Consider the following 19,596-nt stretch of genomic DNA (forward strand, 5'->3'; position numbering starts at 1 on the left):
ATTAGCTATTGGATAAATATTAGTAATCTCGTAATCAGAAATGACCACGATCTATTGAGAAGAAGAATATACCGGGATCATTTGTACCCATATATTAGGGATCAGTTGTACCCAAAATCAACATTTTAGAAAACTTTTTCTGAAAAAAGTTGGGAGTTTTCCATAGCTTTGAAAACATTGTATTTTGAAGTTCATTTTACACTCGAAAGATTGATGTATTAGAATAAATATTTTTGTTATAATATTTCCATGTTAGGAACATTCTAAAATGATGAAAAAAGATCTTCAAGTCATATTTTGTGAAATTTTTCAAACAAAGTTCAATATCCCAAAAACTTATTTTGTTAAATTTTTTTGAGCTTCAACCATTACTGTTTTGTTCCATTTGGCACATTTTTCTAGAACATTTGATCTTTGTACGATATTCCAGTTTGGAGATAAAGGTGAGGAATCAAGTATCCCCAGGGATCAAGTATCCTCATTCTCCCCTATTCAAAATAACGACTTCAAACCTGTTGAGTTTTGTTATTCGAATAAAATGTTAATCTTTCACTAAATCAATAACTGCAATTATCATTTAAAAAAGTCATGCATTAAAGGGTTAATCACATTTTGAATACCCTGCTTTTTTCGACTATATCCCGCTTTTTTTTTCTCAAAATGTCCCGCTTTTTGAAAAAACCATCTGGCAAGACTACGATAAGCATACAGTGACCGGCACAAATAAAAATCCACCCATCTTTCAAAATTTCAATGAGTTTGTTAGAAAACTGGTAATTTCAAAACCATTGCAAAATTTATTTATTTATTTTATTTATCAGTTTTTTTTTATTAAATCAGTAGTAATCAGTAATTACATACTTAATGAGTATAACATACAAAAAATCCACTGAATAAAAATGACAAAAACAAAAAACTATTAATTACAATGACCATTATTGGCCTTGATGATTTACTGACCACGACCATCCTTCTAAGATTTTTGCGATATTGCAGGGGGGATTGTTTTCTACACTTATTTTTCGAGCAGTTATTTTTTCTAAAGAATGTAGGTATTTGTGCGATTCGCAACCCTATTACCGATGATTCGCTAAAAAAAATTTACCTCCGCCTCTTTAGACACTTCGTCATCATATTCAACATGAACTTGCACTGCAGTGCTTCATACACATTCGATTGAATATGTCAGTATAAGACGCTCTTTCATCTCCCTAAAAGTTACTTTTTCTTTCAAACACCTCGATTCCGCGAGTTTGCTTCAATTTTGAGAAGTTTGTAAAGAAAAAGTTACACTTAGCGAGGTAGAAGAGAACCGCCATGCACACGCTAGAAATCATTAAACGAAATTTACGATTCAAAAATAACCATTTTTGACATTTTCCCAGGAAATGCCATTTTATGAGTTCTCCATGAGAACTCATAAAATGACTTTTCGGGGAGAAGTTGGAATATGGTTATTTTGTAACCGTAAGAAAGATTCCATAGCAATTAGAAAATGGTTATATTTCAACCGTAAGAGCAGTTTTGCGAGATTTGTAAAATAAATTACAATTATTGAAAGAATTTGGAAAAAAAGATTTGTCAGAATATTTATTTCATTTCTTTTACGTTAAACTTATAAACTATATATAGCTCATTATAATGTTTTATTTGCCTTTTATAATATTGCAGCCCGGTTTGGGCAAATACTAAAAGCAGCCGAATCACCCGGTAGCCGAAGTGAACTTCCCCCAACGAGTGCTGCGGATTGCCAATGCCTTTATCATTAGTTTGCTATCCGTTAACGAGAGGGGGGTCGATTCATCTACGCCCGGCGGGAGATGTTTTTCGAACATTTCGGCCCGTTCCAGCTCCTTCCGGATGGTGAGAAAAACGATCCCTTTTGAACTTCTTTGAAACCATTTCATTTTGTAACGTTGGACCGGTGAATGAGTCCTCATCCTTGTCAATTTTGTTGGTGATTCAAACGGAATTGAACCGGCGTCATCCAATCGGTACCCTGAAAGTTTTTTTATTTATGATGAAAATTGAAATACATCACTTGAATAATTCGAAAATGAAATATAATCGATTTAAATCACTTACCTTTTCCCATCTATTACAAATTCGATGTTCCTACAATTTCTAGAACCGATTAATTGAAAAAAAAAAAGATGCACTTCTGCGGAGAAAAAAATTGCTTTAAGGGCGTCCAGCTGCAATGTAAACCGCTTTCAAAATGGCGATACAGAGAACATCAAATTACTCAACAATTTTCTGGTTTATACTTGAAAACTACCAAAATGGTTAAAATTCTTTCAGGAAAAATTATTGAAAAATAACCATATTGGCGGTTTTGAAGTAAATATCATAAAATGGTTATTTAAGAACCATAAATGGTTATAAAAAATCGAGCGTGCAACTAAAATTATCATATTCAATCGAATTTTAAGCACTACTGTAGCACTAGTGTAGTGATAAATATGATGATGACGTGTCTAAAGAGGGCGAGGTGATTTTTAAGCGAATCAACGGTAATGTGATTCTTGATGATAAAATTGAAATTATGAGCGAGAACCTGGAAGAATCCATGTTAAAAACGGGACTGAAGGACAATTACTTTTTTTAAATGCAATGAAAACATCAGCTCATATTATGTTTCGACAAAGATCAGTTCGCGCGAAAAATTGCTGTATTTCAACAAGATAAGAAATGGATTTGGTAAATCTGTTGAATATGGACATTATGTGAAGAACTCGCACAGGTTGTTCGTCTATGGATAGGATTGGAACAACCTGGATGGAAAAACTATTATAATACGTATCAATTCTCATAAGATTTTAACAAACAATTTGCTCGATTGTATAGAAACCCGATATCTTCTCATGTATATTAATTTTTTAAACACATTTTTGATGGAATATTTGATAATATCAGTATTCTGCTTAAAAGGGGCATATAGCCTGCTTCTCCCCTATGGGATGCAGGGCCTACTGGAGCACTGAAAATAATTTTATAACAATCAGAGCTTTAATGTTAAGAGCACACATTCTAGAATTTTTTTATCTTTTGCTGTTTGTCCATTCAATGTATTTCTTCGTGGTATGGAAAAAAGCTTTTTGTGCATGAGATTCTGTGATTGCATATCATCATTTAAGATATTAAAATAAATCTCACCTTGTGAAATTTAATGAAATAAATTTTATGAAAAAGAAGCATTGCAAACCTACTCAGGTCTCATTATTTTACCGGAAGCTCAATTTTATTAGATTTTTAGTTCACCTTATACTAATTAATCTAATTAAAAGGAACAACAGGAAATTCTATTCTATCTTCAAAGTTCATTTATTTTATTTGGCTGCTATTCAGTCCATGTTTCATCTTCATTATTCGATCCTACTCATCTGGATGTACCTACTGAAGCAAGTAAGTTCGTTACTGTATGTACACTACTGATCTTCATCTGGTAGGTATGTTGTCTGCTCAACACTACAACCGCATATCATCTTCTGCCTTAGCTTTTGTGAATAGAATTCGCTAATAAAAAAAAATCCATAAACAATAGAATCAGAAGATAGCAGTCAAGAGTTGATTTCGGAGCCGACTGAAAGGTTCTATAATTGCCGGATGTTTTGAATGAAGCAAGGGGGAGTCACAAGATTTAACGGTCACAGTAAATGATGATGATGATGATGAAGTCTTGAGCTCATACGCTGGCTAAACACAATGGATTCACCGCTCACATGATTCACCGCATTTACCGCTCGAATCAAGTCCATAACAAAGGTCCAGATTGAGATGTGGCGTATAGCTCAATACATATACAGACACAGGTAGGTACAGAATCTTCTTGCAGGTCAAGACGAAAAAAAGAGCATCATCATCTCGCCTTCCATCGACTTTTGCCCCAGCGACGAAGGTGGTCCCTCGATCTTCGCAGCTTCCTTCGCACATAAAGATATCTGTTTGGCACAAAACATCTCGGCAGATGATCACATGTCTCGATTGTGTAATAGCCAATGGTGGAAATAATTTGCATCTTAACACGCATACTGCATTTAGCTTAGTGAGTTACTTATTTAGTAGGTAGATTAGGTGAAAAAAGCGAATGCTATATATACTTCAGCTTAATGCAGTGTGCATTTTGTTGCAACATATGGCTATTGTTCGGAAATGGGAAATACTGTTTTTTTCGCGCTGCGGGCAAAGTTGGCAGAACAACTTGCACATATGGGCGATGAAAAAAAACCGTGATGATCTTGCTCTCCATTATGCTAATGGCGTTACCGAGCGCTATGCATTGATCTTGGTGCTTTCATAATGGAAATGTTTAACCATTTTGCTGGGATATTATGACAGGTACCTACAATCCGTAAACTATTCCCTTTTACCGTTTCCTGGCATGCATCTTGTGCATTTTTTGCCCCATTAAATGTCATATATGATTCATTTGTGGTCTCTCTAGACGTTTGCATTTTTTTTTTGTTCTTGTCGGCTACACGCGTCCATGTTATTAGACGGATAATATCATCAGGCATAGTTGTAGTAAATTCTGTCTCGTTTTTTTTTCAAGATGGTTTTCTTTGATTGGAGCCTGTCCTGGTCGTCTGGAAGGTGGCCTTCTATTTTTAAACATCACTTTTTTATGATCTTGACTATCATGATCCTTTGCTGTTCGGCCATGATTTTCAGATAAAATTTTATAGCTAGTTAGCTCATTATTTTCAGAAAAAAAACTAATTATTTCAAAATGGTTCTGAAAATAATTTCAGCGCATGGCATTGGCTTGAAGCCATAATTGATTAAGATTTAAAGGTTTTCCATTATTGAGCTCAGTGCCAGTAGATATGAATTTACGAACATGAAGACTGCTCTAAACTAAAATTTTTACATTGTATGGAAATTGGTGTAAAAATTTATCAAAATTGAACCCTCACAGATTAGTAACGAATTCTGCGTAAAATACGAATTTTAAGATACTCGAAGTTTTACATTGGACAGAGCAAGAAGCAGCCAAAAACAAAATTATAAGACAAATTTCTGGACTTTCGAGTCGAAGTACTTAATGGTTTATTGGTTATATTAATTAATTCGAGGTTTGACTTACTTCGTTGTGCAAATTTTAAATATCAAATCGCTCTTCCGAACCCTTTTGTAGGTGTTCCTTTTTACACTTTTAAGAGTTTTATATTGATTTAATAAAACTTGTTGATGGTTTATATCGATATTTTGAAGCACCCTTGCAGGTTCATGAATAAAAAAAATATTACGAGGGATTGCAATAGAGATAATTTTTTGCATTTGGAATTCTAATGATCAGAATTCCACAACAATGTGCAACAATTCTCACCTTTCCACTTTTTCTCTCTATCCACTGGTTTCTCTCATTTGATCTCAAATTTACTCATTTTCCCGCACAATTGACCATATTTACCACAATTCCAATGATTGGCTGCACCATTTTTTGTGATCATCAGGGTTGCCAGATGTTTTTTTTTAAACTCTGTATCGGCCTCATGAAAAAATCTGTGTTCATCTGTATTTGAATAAAAACTTCTGTTTCTGATTTCTATTTAAGTTTTTTGCTTAATATGCAAATTGGAAATGTGTTTTAATGGTTTTAAAGAATTTATTATACGAAAATTGACAAATTATTCCAAAAATTGAACCTAATCTAGAGTGATAAAATGTTAGTTGTAAGTATGTTAGATATTAGAAGTAAATACTAATTTTCACCATTTTAATATTCTTTTAAATATGAAATCATGATTTTCAATTTGAGTAAATCTAAAAATTAGCACATCATTTCCAAATTCTGCTTTCAACTTGCTTTGAACGAACCGGATTACATAATCCCAAAAGCAAAATGCGAGAGATTTGGCCCTCAACGATTTTCAAGTTTTAATTCTTATTAACAAAATAGTTTTAAATAGTTAAATAGTTCTGAATTTCATTTCATTTTCTGCAGAAAAAACACGACGAACTGAATTGAATAATATGAAATGTAGTATTAGCTTCAGTGATTGCCGAAATGAAACACGTCTAATTTCAAGTTCTGTTGATAAAATTTTATTTATGCGTTTTTTTTTTAAATCAAATTTCTTACCTAAATGAAACATCGATATTTAACTTTAAGAATGTTTGCCTATATTAATGAACTAAAACTTGTTTCAATGAATAACCAAAAAATTAACTGCATTTCATATAAGAATTTGATTTTTCTTTAAAATTATAAAGTAGGTATCATTTTCTAATTCAGAAAATCAGAAATCAGCTTTATTTAATTTGAATCTGGTTTTCCGAATGAGTTTTGAATTCAAAACCGTACGACGCAAACTTATTTTAATCTAAAATAAGAATTTTCTAAATGATTCTCAATTTATTTTCTTTTAAACTTTCATAAAGTGATAATCTTTACTATCACCTTTCTCTATAGGGGGAACCCGTCTAGGAACGAACACCGCCTATGGCCGGACAACATTAATTTTTTGAAAACGCAATATCTTAATAATGTTTTAACACCATGGAAATAAAGTAAATAGCAGCCTTATATGGTGTTTTAAATATGGTAATCTAGTCTGAAAAGTTAAACCAGTGATAGGCATCTAAATCATTTGCCTAGTAGAAGAGAATCGCCTAAACTTTGCATCTATACATATTGTGGTCAGTTTTTACGGTTTGTCACATGTGAATTGCACATAAACGTCATCGTCTGTTGGTTATCTTTCGACTACAATAGATGTAAGATAACAGAACGGAAGTTCAAACGAAATATTATGAAAAAAGCGATTTGTTTATGGTCGGACAAAAAAATATTCAAAATTAAACATGATTTCAACTTTCATTTTTATCATCTCTATAGCACCCTAAAATGGTTAGCAGAAGATAAGGATTCAAAAACGAAAATATTTTGGTCCTCTGAGAATCTTCAAATTGTCCGGTCATAGACAAATTTTCTCTTGTTTTTTCGAAACAAATGTTTCATTCTAGTTTGTCAAAAAATCTTTTATGAATGGCTTCATAGAATGTTCAGTATTGAAAAACACAAACTCACAAGACCTGTGCAAGTAATTTGAGTCATTTTGCTACGTTTTTGTGCTATTGAGGCAACTTTGGTGAAGTAACTCGTAGTGTCCGGCTATAGACAACACTTTTGGAAATGAATGAAAATCAACGTAAAATGTTTTTTTTGTGTATCATAGTTTAGTGATCATAATATTGATGCTCTTCAAATCAGTAGAGAAACAAATGTTTCCATAAATATATTTTTGAAATTATTGCTTAAAAACTTTAAGTGTCCGGTAGTAGCAGGCGCGTTCCTATGGGGGGGGGGGTGATCGGGGTGATCACCCCCCCCCAAGCGACAAAAAACCGTTACAAAATACTCGCAAACGCTGGAATTTCTAAGAAAAGTTCGAACATTTCCTAACGGATGTTCTATGGAATTTTCAAAATTTTCCACTCCGTGGGGTGATTGTTAAATCAAAGAATTTATTAATTTCTTAACTTCTTAAAATTGGAAAAAAAAATCGGTCCGCAAACTAAAACCGCTGTAACTTGCAATCCCTTAGACCAATTTTCACCAAATTACTTTAGTTATGGCACCTACAGTGTTTAATTCGAAATTGATGACCATATATGAATCTTTTATAAATTTTTATACAATCATATCTTTTCAATTTTCTAAAAATACCAAAAATACTACTTCTTAAATTAGAGGTGGTGAACAAAACCTGATAAAAATTGAGTTCAGAAATATACCTCCAAAAACAGGTTTTGAAACAAATGCTCCTAAAACTTGCCTATGTATTAATTTTTCCCAGATGAGATAAAACCAGAGATAATGATATCCCGTCATAACTCGACTATTTTCTCGAGAACAAGGACTTTTCATTTAAAAATAGTATAAACTATATGAAATGAACCCTTTGTTATTTTTTTTTTCATTTTAAATTAAACATTATGTTTGAAAATATTAAATGCATGAAGCAAAAATACTATTTTTCACTTTTTTACTAAATCATTCGTTTCAATTTTGTAACTGTATCTTTCGATTCAGTTACAATAAATTTTAAAATCTATGAGAGCTTGCAATTTAAGAGAAAACAAATAAGTTCTGTAAGTTGCATACCTAAGAATTTGATTTTAATGATTATGTTTTAGAATTAAATTTATATTTAGAAAATGAAGAATCGAAACAAGAGTTTATATTAATTAGTTTTTTCGAATCACGATTCAGCAATATACTTCTGAAAAATAATTAAACATTCAGTTTTAAATTCATAGCAATTGTTAACACATTCTCAAATAAATGTTTGGATTTCAAAAGGTATTGTTGGAAAACGAGAATCACTAAAATTTTGGTGAGAGTTTTACGGTGATATTAAATTATTGTTGATAACTTGAGATTTTTTCACATGTATGTATTTTTTCATTTGTAAAATTACATTTATATCGAAAGGTTCTTTAAAGAGTTCTTAAATTGATAATTTTTAAACTGCTCAATATACAAATGACGAAAATTATCTTTTTGTCAATAATTGTTCGCAGTGAATATCAAAGATTCGCAGATTGTTTAATTAAAGGATGTGTATATGCTATTTAAAAGGATATTAGAATAAGTATGTAAGAAAGTTTGTTAAACTTCTCTTATTTCTAATTTATTTTTTAAATATAAACCTCTAATAAATTTAAATGAAATTTATAAGGAAAGAGGAGAAGCAGTGTGCATCATGGTCGTGAAATATTGTTTTTTTTTAAGAAGTATATCTAATCAAAATCATCCATTACTTTGATGATTTATCACATAAATCCAAAAAATTGTTTGAATCAATACGAATTTTTTGCTGATATGAAATTTTTTTCAAAAACCCAATTTCTTTTTATCAAAATGTTTTACTCCACATTCAATAGGGGTTTTTATGAATTTACATAGCCACAGAATTAAAACTTTTTTAAATGAAAGAATTTCAAAGCTTATTTTGATTTATGTTGGTGCCCTAAATTATTTTCAAATAGGTTAAACATTATTCAAGAAAATTCTGCACTTTTCTGACAAAACTTTTAAACATTACAATAAAAATTCGAAATAAGGGTTCATATCATATTTTTTCCGCAAGAACGCAAGTAATGTTGACTTCTGTGAATTTTTTTTATTTAAGTTTTCTGTTTTTTTTTACTGTTCCCAATTTTGTAAAATAATAGACTTTCAACGAATTTTACAAGAAGTAATGACTACATAGGATTTAAGATATTTATCAGAGCAGAAACCAAATCGTTTTTCAGACTTCAGCAAATTTTTCAATAAAATAAAATCTTTGTTTTTTTAAAACTTTCTTTAGTCAATAATGTCAGAAATTCTTGTGTTTTAGAATTATTAAACACTGAAGATTTTCTTTAAGATCATTCATCATCATGAAAGTAGTATTTCTTAATTGAATAAAATATAATAAACAAGTTCAGAATCAGTTTTTTTTTCATGTTAACTTGTAAGTTCTTCAGTTATCAATGATTGATTTCACTCAAAACTGATTCTTTTTAAAACTCCATATAAACTCCATATCACCAAAACCAGAGGGGATAAACAAAATCTAGTTGAAGTACGAGTTCTACTAAATCAATCATTAAAACATAGACACCAAAATGCTATCTCTGCTATATGCTATATCTTATTTTGGGAAGACGTTTTTATTAGAAAAATCATTTTTAAATGTTAATAACTAATCTTTTCCATCTTCATATTATATTTAAATTTATGAAGAGTTAATCACCGTGATTTTGTTTGTTAATTTTATTTATCGACCTTATCGATGAAAATTAAAAGAACATAACTAAAAACATTTCAACATTATGAAAATTCTTGTCAAATAGAAAGTTAGAAATGTATGGATATTGAAAATTAGAAAGTAGAATTTTTTAAGAAGCATTTTAATCACATGCCATCAGTTCATTTCTCATGGATAAAAAAATAAACAAATGAATAAATGAATAAATAAATAAATAAAAGGGATCAGTTTCGTGTTTGATCATTTAAGAACTCTTCCATTTCCCGAATTGTACTTTGTCAGTGATGATAAGTTGTTGTTGTATTTTAAAAACATAAAGTTATAAACTTGATAACTTGATAGAATTAATTATTTTCATTTTTAAATTAATCATCTACTAATTTCGAATGATTTCTCTGAAGTTCAAAATGGATATAATTTCCTCATCGATAATTCACATTTCAAATTGTTATTGAATAGTATTTCAAATGGATGACATTACAGAGGAATTTTTCAACCGAAACTAAAATTGAAATTGAAGAAAAGAAATGTAAATTAATACGGTTGATAATTTACATTATTATCAATTAAATATTCTGACCTGATCTGATTTTTTGTAAGAGTTCGAGTTTAATTTCTTATCAAATCTGGTGTTATATTTGATCTATTCTTCTTCTGTGCACTGATTGTTATGCCCGAAGCTTCAAATTCTGGCTTTATTCCAAATTTTAATTCGCATTTCGTTTTTGATGTATTAAAAAAATTCTTGCTTGAATTTTTTTTGTTCAGAATAAGTATCAACATTTCGAAGGAATTATTAATGACTAACCGGAAATAAAATTGATTTGAAATTTTGATTCTGATTTATTTGGATTCGTGATTATGGGTTTCAATACGGTTTTAGAAATCAATTTGCCTATTTATTGTCCTTTTTTTGGTATTTTATAATTTCTAACAAAATTGAAATTCGAAATCCCCCACACATGGACGTGTCCATCGCACGGTGATGGTGTGCACCAAATATTAAAGTCTCATTTGAAACTGAACACAACCCCCCCCCCCCCCCAATCCCCCCCCTCCCCGAACTCTCCAAATGAACGTTTTTTTCGCAATATATTTACGTTATTGACTGATTTTTGAAAATTTGGAAAAATCACCCCCCCCAAGAGCCAGCTCTAGGACCGCCCCTGGGTAGTAGACAAGTTTCCCCTAGAATACAAATTTAAGGATAAGAGATTTCATATAAATTGAATTATCGAGATTTGTTAGAGTACATTTGTTTGGGGGCTATCATTCACCGTTAAGAAGAAACAATTTAAAATACTTAATCAGGAGGGAACACAAAAGTATATCAAGATGAGATATTTTGATTCCCTATTTTTTCTATCAAAATGAGTTATAATTCAGATTTTTTTTGTCTTTATTTAAGAGGTTTTCAGCCGCAGGCTGGTTCGCCTCTGATAAATTCAGAATTCAATATCTCAAATTAAACCAAAAAATCTGTACGATCATAGCTAAATTATATCAGACTTTTATATGCCTATATCAAGGTTATATCTCATTTAGAAAGCACAGTTTGATATTGAGCAGAACAAAACCTAATCATATCTCTTCAAGATATGAATGAATATGTACCCAAATTGAACGGTTTTTGGAACAACATTATCTTAAACTTTTCGCTATAACAGACCAATATAATTTAGACAATCAACACAAATACGTTTTGACGCTCTTAAATATTGATAAAATACATCCACAAAAACAAATATTAGTTATATTTTAAATAAAAAAAATACTCAAAAATGACAAAAAATATAAACAAAGCTATAAAAGTGCTATATGCATGAAAAAATTATAAAAAATACAAATAAATGGCTAAAAGTGGTCAATAATTGACTTACAATTATGTTAATGTTATATGATTTTAATCGCCGTAATTTGTATGATTATAATTTTAATGGCATGTGCGGCGGAATGAAAACTAGAGAGAATTTATTTTATAGAAATTTGAAAGGCCCATGGGTTGCTACGTTTTTGCTCGTTTGAAGTGTGCGTAAATAGGGTAAGTGAGCCCTATTTTGGCATGGTCCTTATCTTGGCATGCCAACATGCCTTTTCATGTTTTCCAGGTCCAAATTGAGCTAAAAAATTTTGAATATATTTTCATTGCGAAGAGAATAATTTGTTTCAAATCTGTGCATACCGATTTTTTTAATTGCTTGTACTTTATTAAAGTAGTTATTTTTTTTCGATCTGCATCCGAGGCAATTATGTTCGAAATCATCGTATGAAAATCATAAGAACTCACCTTTCTAGTGCAACTGTTAAATTCACATGCGATTTCAAACGCGGGCATTCATTTGAAAAATTTGCAATAAATACTCATGCCTACAGTTAAACTCCGCAAAAAATTAAAAAAAAAACTAGAAAGACAAAAAAATGAATATTTATTTAGCTTTTGAATAAAAATTTAAAACTAATTTTGTTCCTTTTCTTGGCATGCAAGTTCAATCGAAATACACCACCAGTATTGGAAGCTGGAAAAAATACATGTTCATTAAAGAGTTATTTTTGATCTGATGTTTTCCCTTAAAATTCATTTAAAACTACGCACAAATGTTTTCATACTAATTGGGTTGTATGATAAGATCGCTTCTATTAACTTAAGCTTTGAAATAAGTTGGAGAACATTAGTGATTCGACAAACTAAAAGTCATATCCAAGCATTTTAAATGCAAAAATCGCTATTTGGGAACCATGAATGGAAGGTACATTGGTATGCGTGCCAACAGCATTTGCATTGCAGTCTGCCGAACAGAGACCACGTGGTCTCCTACAGAACACAGTGGTTCGAAATAAAAAAAAAAAACACTTAGTGAAATTAAGCAACTCACAAGACTCAAGATGTTTTTCTTATCAAAAACTGTTAGATCGATGGCAATTTATGACTTCAGTATATAAAATACATAATTAATTGAGTTTTGGGATCGTTTTCTATTGCTTGGAAACCATATACTCAGATTTAATTTTTTGGATTTTTGTTCTAGTTTTTTTTTTTCTTGAAAACAGAAGTTGAAAGTTCAGTAAAATATCGTTTCCAATCATTCCTTAAAATATTAGATGTGAGTCGAATTAAAAAATGTTTTAGCAAGGTTTACATTCTAACATCTATTTGGCGTGTCAAACCACTGCGCAACGCCCCGGGCATTCGAGATGGCTCTTGCTAGAAGCTCATAATCTCAGCTAACAAATTCAAAAGGGCAAAATTTTAAAATTCCATTCAAAGAATTTTTCAATTTCTTACTTTATGAAGCAAAAATCCACAATATGAAGATAGTGTTTGGTAGTGAAAATAACCCTATGTGTCGCAATCGCAAGTCTTTTAGAGTATTTTACTATCAACTTATGGTCTATAAAAAATCAAAAGGAATAATTTAAACAATGATTTATAAATGACAACACATCATGATGCACAAAACCATAGAAATGTCGTAAATGAATCTGTCTTTAGGTTTAGAATTCCTGAATTTGTCCAGTTAGCATTCAAGTCAGGAAATTCTCAAAAAAAAACGGAGAAAATCTAAGCAATTTTTTCAATATTTGGAAAAATCTAATCGATGAGAATAGTTCAAAATAAGATATTTCAATTCAACGTTACAATACCACTTTCTCAACAACCACGTTCAAGTCGTTTTTTTAATAACTCGTTTATTTGACACGGCTCAAACCTTTCAGTTTTTCTCCCGTTCAAGTTTTATATTGATGAAATTGTCTCAAAAAACTTCGTAAAAATTATGAACTGTGAAATCTTTTTAAAAAAGGAATGTGGAATGAGGAATGTTAATCAATCGGTGCCAGATACGGATATTTTACCTCAATATTCTGGCAGCTGGACTACACCAACTTTTTTTTAACTCTACGTTGAAAACCTGGACTAGTCTAGATAAGCCTATGCCATCTGAAATACTTTTCCTAGATTGATTGGCTTAATTCAGATTTTATCAGTCCTTTATAAGTATCTTACTGTATATATATTGGATAAATTTTTTTAAGGGTTTAGTTTAAAAAGTTTGCTTACAAAATATGTAAGTTTAGATTTCATCAAAGGGATTTAGAAGAGAAAGTTCAAACCACTCGCAGACATAATTCGTTTCTGAATCGGTCCCTCTGATGAAGGTTTGGTTGTCATTCATAAACCAATGATTCTTGTTCATACACAAATCTTCTGGAACAACCTGAGGTGTTTATTATCATCACTTTGTTTAAATGAGTAAAAAGTTTAAAGTTTTAAAAATTAAAAAAAAATTGCGGAAATTCTGGATTTCCGACTTTTTGAAATGAAAGCTTATTTTGTGCTTCCCTTCCAACCAAATTTCATCAATGTTTTCAAGAGCCTTTTTGTTGTATGAGTGAAGCCCGGTGTTCCATCGTCGCATAGAACTTTACGCTCAGCTGACGTCATTCTGTCAGTGGCCTTATATTCAGAATAGCCAACGATTCTGTTAACTGTCAATTGAGCATTGTTGGTAAAGATCTATTGCACTTTGCTGGTGGCCAAGAATCGGATCATCGAAACGGCAAACAATTGGTACGGCGGCCAAGTAATTGGAGCACCGCAGTGAGTACTTTGCATCCGTTTTGCTCACATAAATGAAAGTCCCATAGAGAAAACATATTTTTGTTGAACTCTAAGCAAGTGAGCAAGTAAATTCTTCAAAGGATGTTCTAAGGTGCACTCAACAGGAAGGTTGGAATCTTGAAAAAAAAAAAAGGGTAAACCGTGCCTTAGGTGCCAAGGTCGGGTACATTTACCCTACACGCTCTCAAACCACTGGGCTCGCTATACATGGGAATTCTCTTTCTGAGTTTCTCATGTATAGTGATCGATCTCATCGAAGATGGTCACTGTAAGCTCTACGTCAAGTTAGCCCCTTCAATTGTTTGTTTATCAGTGGTTTTCTGAGTGTTGCCAGTTTATAGACTTTATTTAAAATTTATTGTTATTTTGGGCGCGAAAAACTGTAATGTTTGATGTATGTAAAATAAATGTTCTCTTTTATTTTATTCGTCCACAAGATAAGATGAATTTTCAATCGTCTATCCGAAATCGCATCCGCGATAGTCAGAGCTAACATATAGTTAGCTAGTGTAGAGCAAAGGCGGGAGCAATTCATGGGAGCTTTTCATCAACATGCCCTCTGGCCTAAAATTTCAACACCTATCAAGCTTTCTCCTATTGGCGCACTGTCTATCCACCTTTCTTTCAAATTTCTATAAAATGAATTCTCTCTAGTTTTCATTCCGCCGCACATGCCATTAAAATTATAATAAATTATGTTAATGATAATAATTATTATTGATTTTGTAGAAATTAGCGAAAAAAGTTGAGAATAAAACCATTTGATTTTGGCAACACAACATATTCGGGCGTTTTGCTAAAATCGAACGGGGTCTGAATAAAATGCCTGGAGACGCTCTCTCACCTTACTAAGAGTTACTTTTTCTTAATAAAGATCTCTAAACTGAAGCAAATGTACAGGATTGAGCTGTTTAAAAAGATTAAGTTATTCTAAGAGAGGTGGGAGAGAGTCTCTAGGCCTCTTCTATTGGCATATACAATCGAATAAAAATCTTTACTGTTGTGGAAGTGCATACCTACATTTCAATCGAATAGAAACCGCTTCTGTAGTGGAAGCGCATGGTTAATATTGTGTCTCAAAAGGGCGGAATAATTTTTTTTATGTGAATCAATAAAAGCGCGATTGCGGGTCATAAAATCGACCATTTGTGCGAGATCCTTGAAGAAACCATGCAAAAAACGCGGCAGGCAGACAAACACTTACTTAAGTAAAGTAATTACTCGAACCAAAAAGTAAAAAAAAAAATAGTAACATTCTTTTGATCTACGTGGTCCAAACCAATCATGTTGCCATCCCCAGCACCATAATTAATACCATTGAAAAAAAATTAAGCAAAACTGACCGTCTAAAAAAAAATATGAGCTATTCTACTGTTTGGGGATATGGCTAAACCATCCACCTCCGAAATAATACCGAAACCTCACCGAAACGTATGCAATGCGTGGTCAGTTAGTCATCAAGACCAATAAAGGTTATTGTTCTATCATTTTTATCAAATAATTCACGAGGATTTTTTTATGTCGTGCTGTAAACAGATAACTTAGTTAAGACAATTTTGTAATGGTTAAATGAACTTGAAGTTATCATAATTCCAACGAACTCATTGAATTTTGAAAATATATTGAGAAACTGAAAATATCGGATTTTTAAGATATAAAAGTCGAGTGGATTTTTATTTGTATCGGTCACTGAATATAAGACTGTGTCGATTTGGCGCCATTTTTGAATTTTTGAAACCCTGTTGTCTAAAAAGCTTGGTTTTGGTTTAAAACTTATCCATGATTTTAGCAGTTTTTTTTTAATAACGTTTACATTAGTAAATCGAACTTTCAGAATTGTATGGGAAAATTGAATATTTTGTTCTGAAAAATCATCGTAATTACTGCTAATGGTTTTTCTGCCAATTTATAAATTCTAAAAAGGATTTTTTTCGCTGAACCACTTTGTCGAAGACCGTAACTTCGTATCTTATTAGACAACAAAAACTACAACCGTTTGCTTTCGAAACAAGCACGGCGTTGCTTTTAAGATGCAATTTATTTTATATACTTAATTATATTAAGTGGGTTACAGAATTTAAGATCTTTGAAAACTACAATATTCTTGTGAAATTAGTGTTGAATCCGCAAAAGGTTCAATCTTAACGACGTGTGTTTAATTCAAGCATAAGCAAAGTTTAGGGTGTATAAAAAATAAAAAATACCTCTAATGCATTTTTACAAAATATACATTACTAGCTGACCCGGTAAACTTCGTTTTACCTTTTACTTAATAAACCATCAGAAAATGTTTAACGTCATCTACACATCTTTAACTAATTCCTGCTCGTGAATCAGTGTTCATGAAAATCATCTTAATGTTGATCGAGTTGTGTCCCATTTCAAGTTGATTTTGTATGGGAAGCCCCCCTTCCATAAAAAAATGATAGTCTCGAAACTATTATACAAACCATCTCTGGACCGAAAAACTCTCGGATACCAAATTTCACTTCATTCCGACCGCCCGTTTATACGTAATGGTGTTACAAAGAAAACGCCTCCATTTTTATATATAAGATTTCTTAACGTTTATCCTAAATAAGACTGCTTTTTCGAACCTTTTAAGTAACTGTACAACAAATCAGGATTTCAGAGATTATTTCAAGAATAGCCTCTAGAACTCACGAATTTGATATTTGAGCTGTGAACTTTATAAAGCTGTTTATTTTTGCTATGAGCAAGAAGTGAAATTACGTAATTCTCAGATGAATTTGGCTTCAAAAATACGTAGCTCATTCGAAAAGTTTTTATATTTCCTGCTTGAAATTGTGCATGGCATCAGCACTGTCTAGCTGTTAAACAACATTTAGACTCATTATGGATTTATCGGGGTTATTTGAGCTCATTTTCAGTACTTCGTCGTAATTTTCCGACATGCTTTTTGCTGTAGTTCACGCTGAAGGAAGCTTTCCTGGATTTACAAAAACTCATCAGCAAAAGAATGCATCAACGCCGAATTTTCTGTCCATTTTAACTTCTGATTTGATAACGAATCAAACCAAAAGCTCTGCTAGCCATTTTATCAGAATATATTTAAAACTTCATCAAAATATATTTAAATCTTTATTTTTCTGAGATTTTCATCCTGTTGGATGATTCATCCTTAACCCATATTTAAAAGTTCGTTTAATAGTTTGTACGATTTTTTTCGGTGAATCTGACCAAAATCACCCAACACAAGTCGTTTTTATTATCAGTTGAATCTAGCAAAAACAAATGAAGCGATAAATTTAGAGGACTGACAATCATATTTTTTTTATTAAGCAAAAAATAAGCAGATTATGCGAATGTTAAAATTTTAACAGTAAGGGGAGAAAGAGATCAAGATTTTTTTGAATATGCCGTTTCTTAAAGAAATTTGAACGAAAATGTAACTGTATTTCTTGATTCAATGGAATAAGTTTTTGGATGATTTCGACTTATTTGTTGAAAACCTGAGTTAAGGAAATTATAAAAAAAACCTTTTAGATCTCATATTTTTAATTAAAGTAAAATGCAGTAGAAAAAATGAATGGATGAAAAATATTTCTTAAACTAACCTTTTAAAATTTGTTTCTTCCGGGAATGTTGCCATATTTCTAAGTACAATAACATAAAGCTCTTGAACTCTAAACCAAGCTAAGCGACATCCCAGTCAGATAAAGCTCTTACAGTGGCATTCACGTGATCGATGCAACGGGGTTTTCAACGGAAAGGCTACATCTTTGTATTTTTGTATATACTTATGCCCCTGTACATGAATAATGCAGTGCCACAAAATGCGCTTGATGCATTACAAGTTTTTGGTCATTCATCGGTAAAGAACCTCTTCATGGATGAAACATGGTAAGCTTCTCAGACTAACCACCTAAAGTGGACTGCATTTTTTCATTATGGATCCATAAACTGGCAGCCGAGAACACTTAAACCTAAACTCGTTTGGCCTAAAGCTTTAGCGACTTTCTTTGCTCCAACCTATAGCTGAAGGCCCTGGCTGGATGCATTCGCGAGAACTATGTGAAACATTCCGTTAGTTCACCCCGAAGCTCGTTGACCATGATGACCTAGAAGACACTTTTGCTTCCTCATTCTGTGCTAAACAGTCGTCAGCGATGGCCTCTTGGAAGAACTTCTTTTTTGTCTCCTTTCCCCTCTTGCCTTCTCTAGTCTTCCCGATGACTTCCAATCCAAGACTTGTACCCGGTACTTGAAGTCGTGTGGTGCGAACCTTCAATTGAATGCGTACATACCACATTAAAAATGCCGTTAGTTTTTCGCCGTCTTGACGACCCCTCAGTGCGAGAGGCTCCAGGAGTGGTCCAGACTTGTGGATTCAGTTCCAGTAGTAGGGAGGGGATCCGGAATCGCATTTCCCGATTCAAATGATCATTGGTCAAGCGACGGCTAGACGGTAAAGCTAATTGAGACCTTTTAATTATATACTTATCCGAGAGCAACTACTGTAGTTCATCTATTTAAATACTACTGGGTTAGATGGAAGGCACACTTATTTATTTACATACAATGGCCTTCACAGAAAGTCGGCAATTCTACGATTCATTTCCACAATCTCTTACCAGAAATACAAAAAAAATTCAATAAATCCTGTTTTTAACTTCTAACCACTTTAATAATTAATCAATCTGGCAGTGTTTGCCATTTGCCACTTTTATTTACATTTCAAATAAATATTTCAAGATGTTTCTATCAAATGTTGAACATTATCTAATTAACAATATTGTTTTCTTCTTCCTTATTTTTACAGACGATAGCAACATTCACCCGAACAGCTCAGATACCTTCCATCAAACGTGAGTATGCAACTAATTAATTTAGGTTGACTTAAGTTTTAAGCCCATGCACACCAAACATCAAAACTGTTATTTCCGAAAGGTGTATCGAAGTGAATGTGTTTTGTTCGCGCCTTTCTCAATTAAACGTAACGATGTGCCCACATGGTTGAGCACGCGCGCAGCCAAAGGTATCTCTACCCTGTGGCTGGGTTCCTAGCTGTATTATGCCACACTTCCGTGGATCAGTTTCAATCGAATCAATAAAAGCACATTGAACTTCAGTTTGTCGGAATAGGCACGACCGTAAAACGCTTCGTTGAAAGGAGAGGCGATTGGTAACGAAAACAATAACAACATCTTTACCACTTTCATTCTATTGTTCGGAAAAACTGGTCACCAAGTT

General features: G+C 32.2%; 1 protein-coding gene across 2 annotated transcripts in view; it reads left to right on the top strand.

Moving 5' to 3' along the window:
• Positions 1-19,596, top strand: part of LOC129755451 (uncharacterized) — a 217,580-nt gene that overhangs the window by 118,871 nt on the left and 79,113 nt on the right. For both annotated transcript variants that reach the window (XM_055751955.1, XM_055751956.1), the window contains exon 4: positions 19,166-19,211. In XM_055751955.1, the coding sequence (XP_055607930.1) occupies positions 19,166-19,211 (46 nt within the window). The remainder of the gene's footprint in view (positions 1-19,165; positions 19,212-19,596) is intronic.

The sequence above is a fragment of the Uranotaenia lowii genome, chromosome 3 (genome assembly GCF_029784155.1).
Source record: "Uranotaenia lowii strain MFRU-FL chromosome 3, ASM2978415v1, whole genome shotgun sequence".
Lineage (NCBI taxonomy): Eukaryota > Metazoa > Arthropoda > Insecta > Diptera > Culicidae > Uranotaenia > Uranotaenia lowii.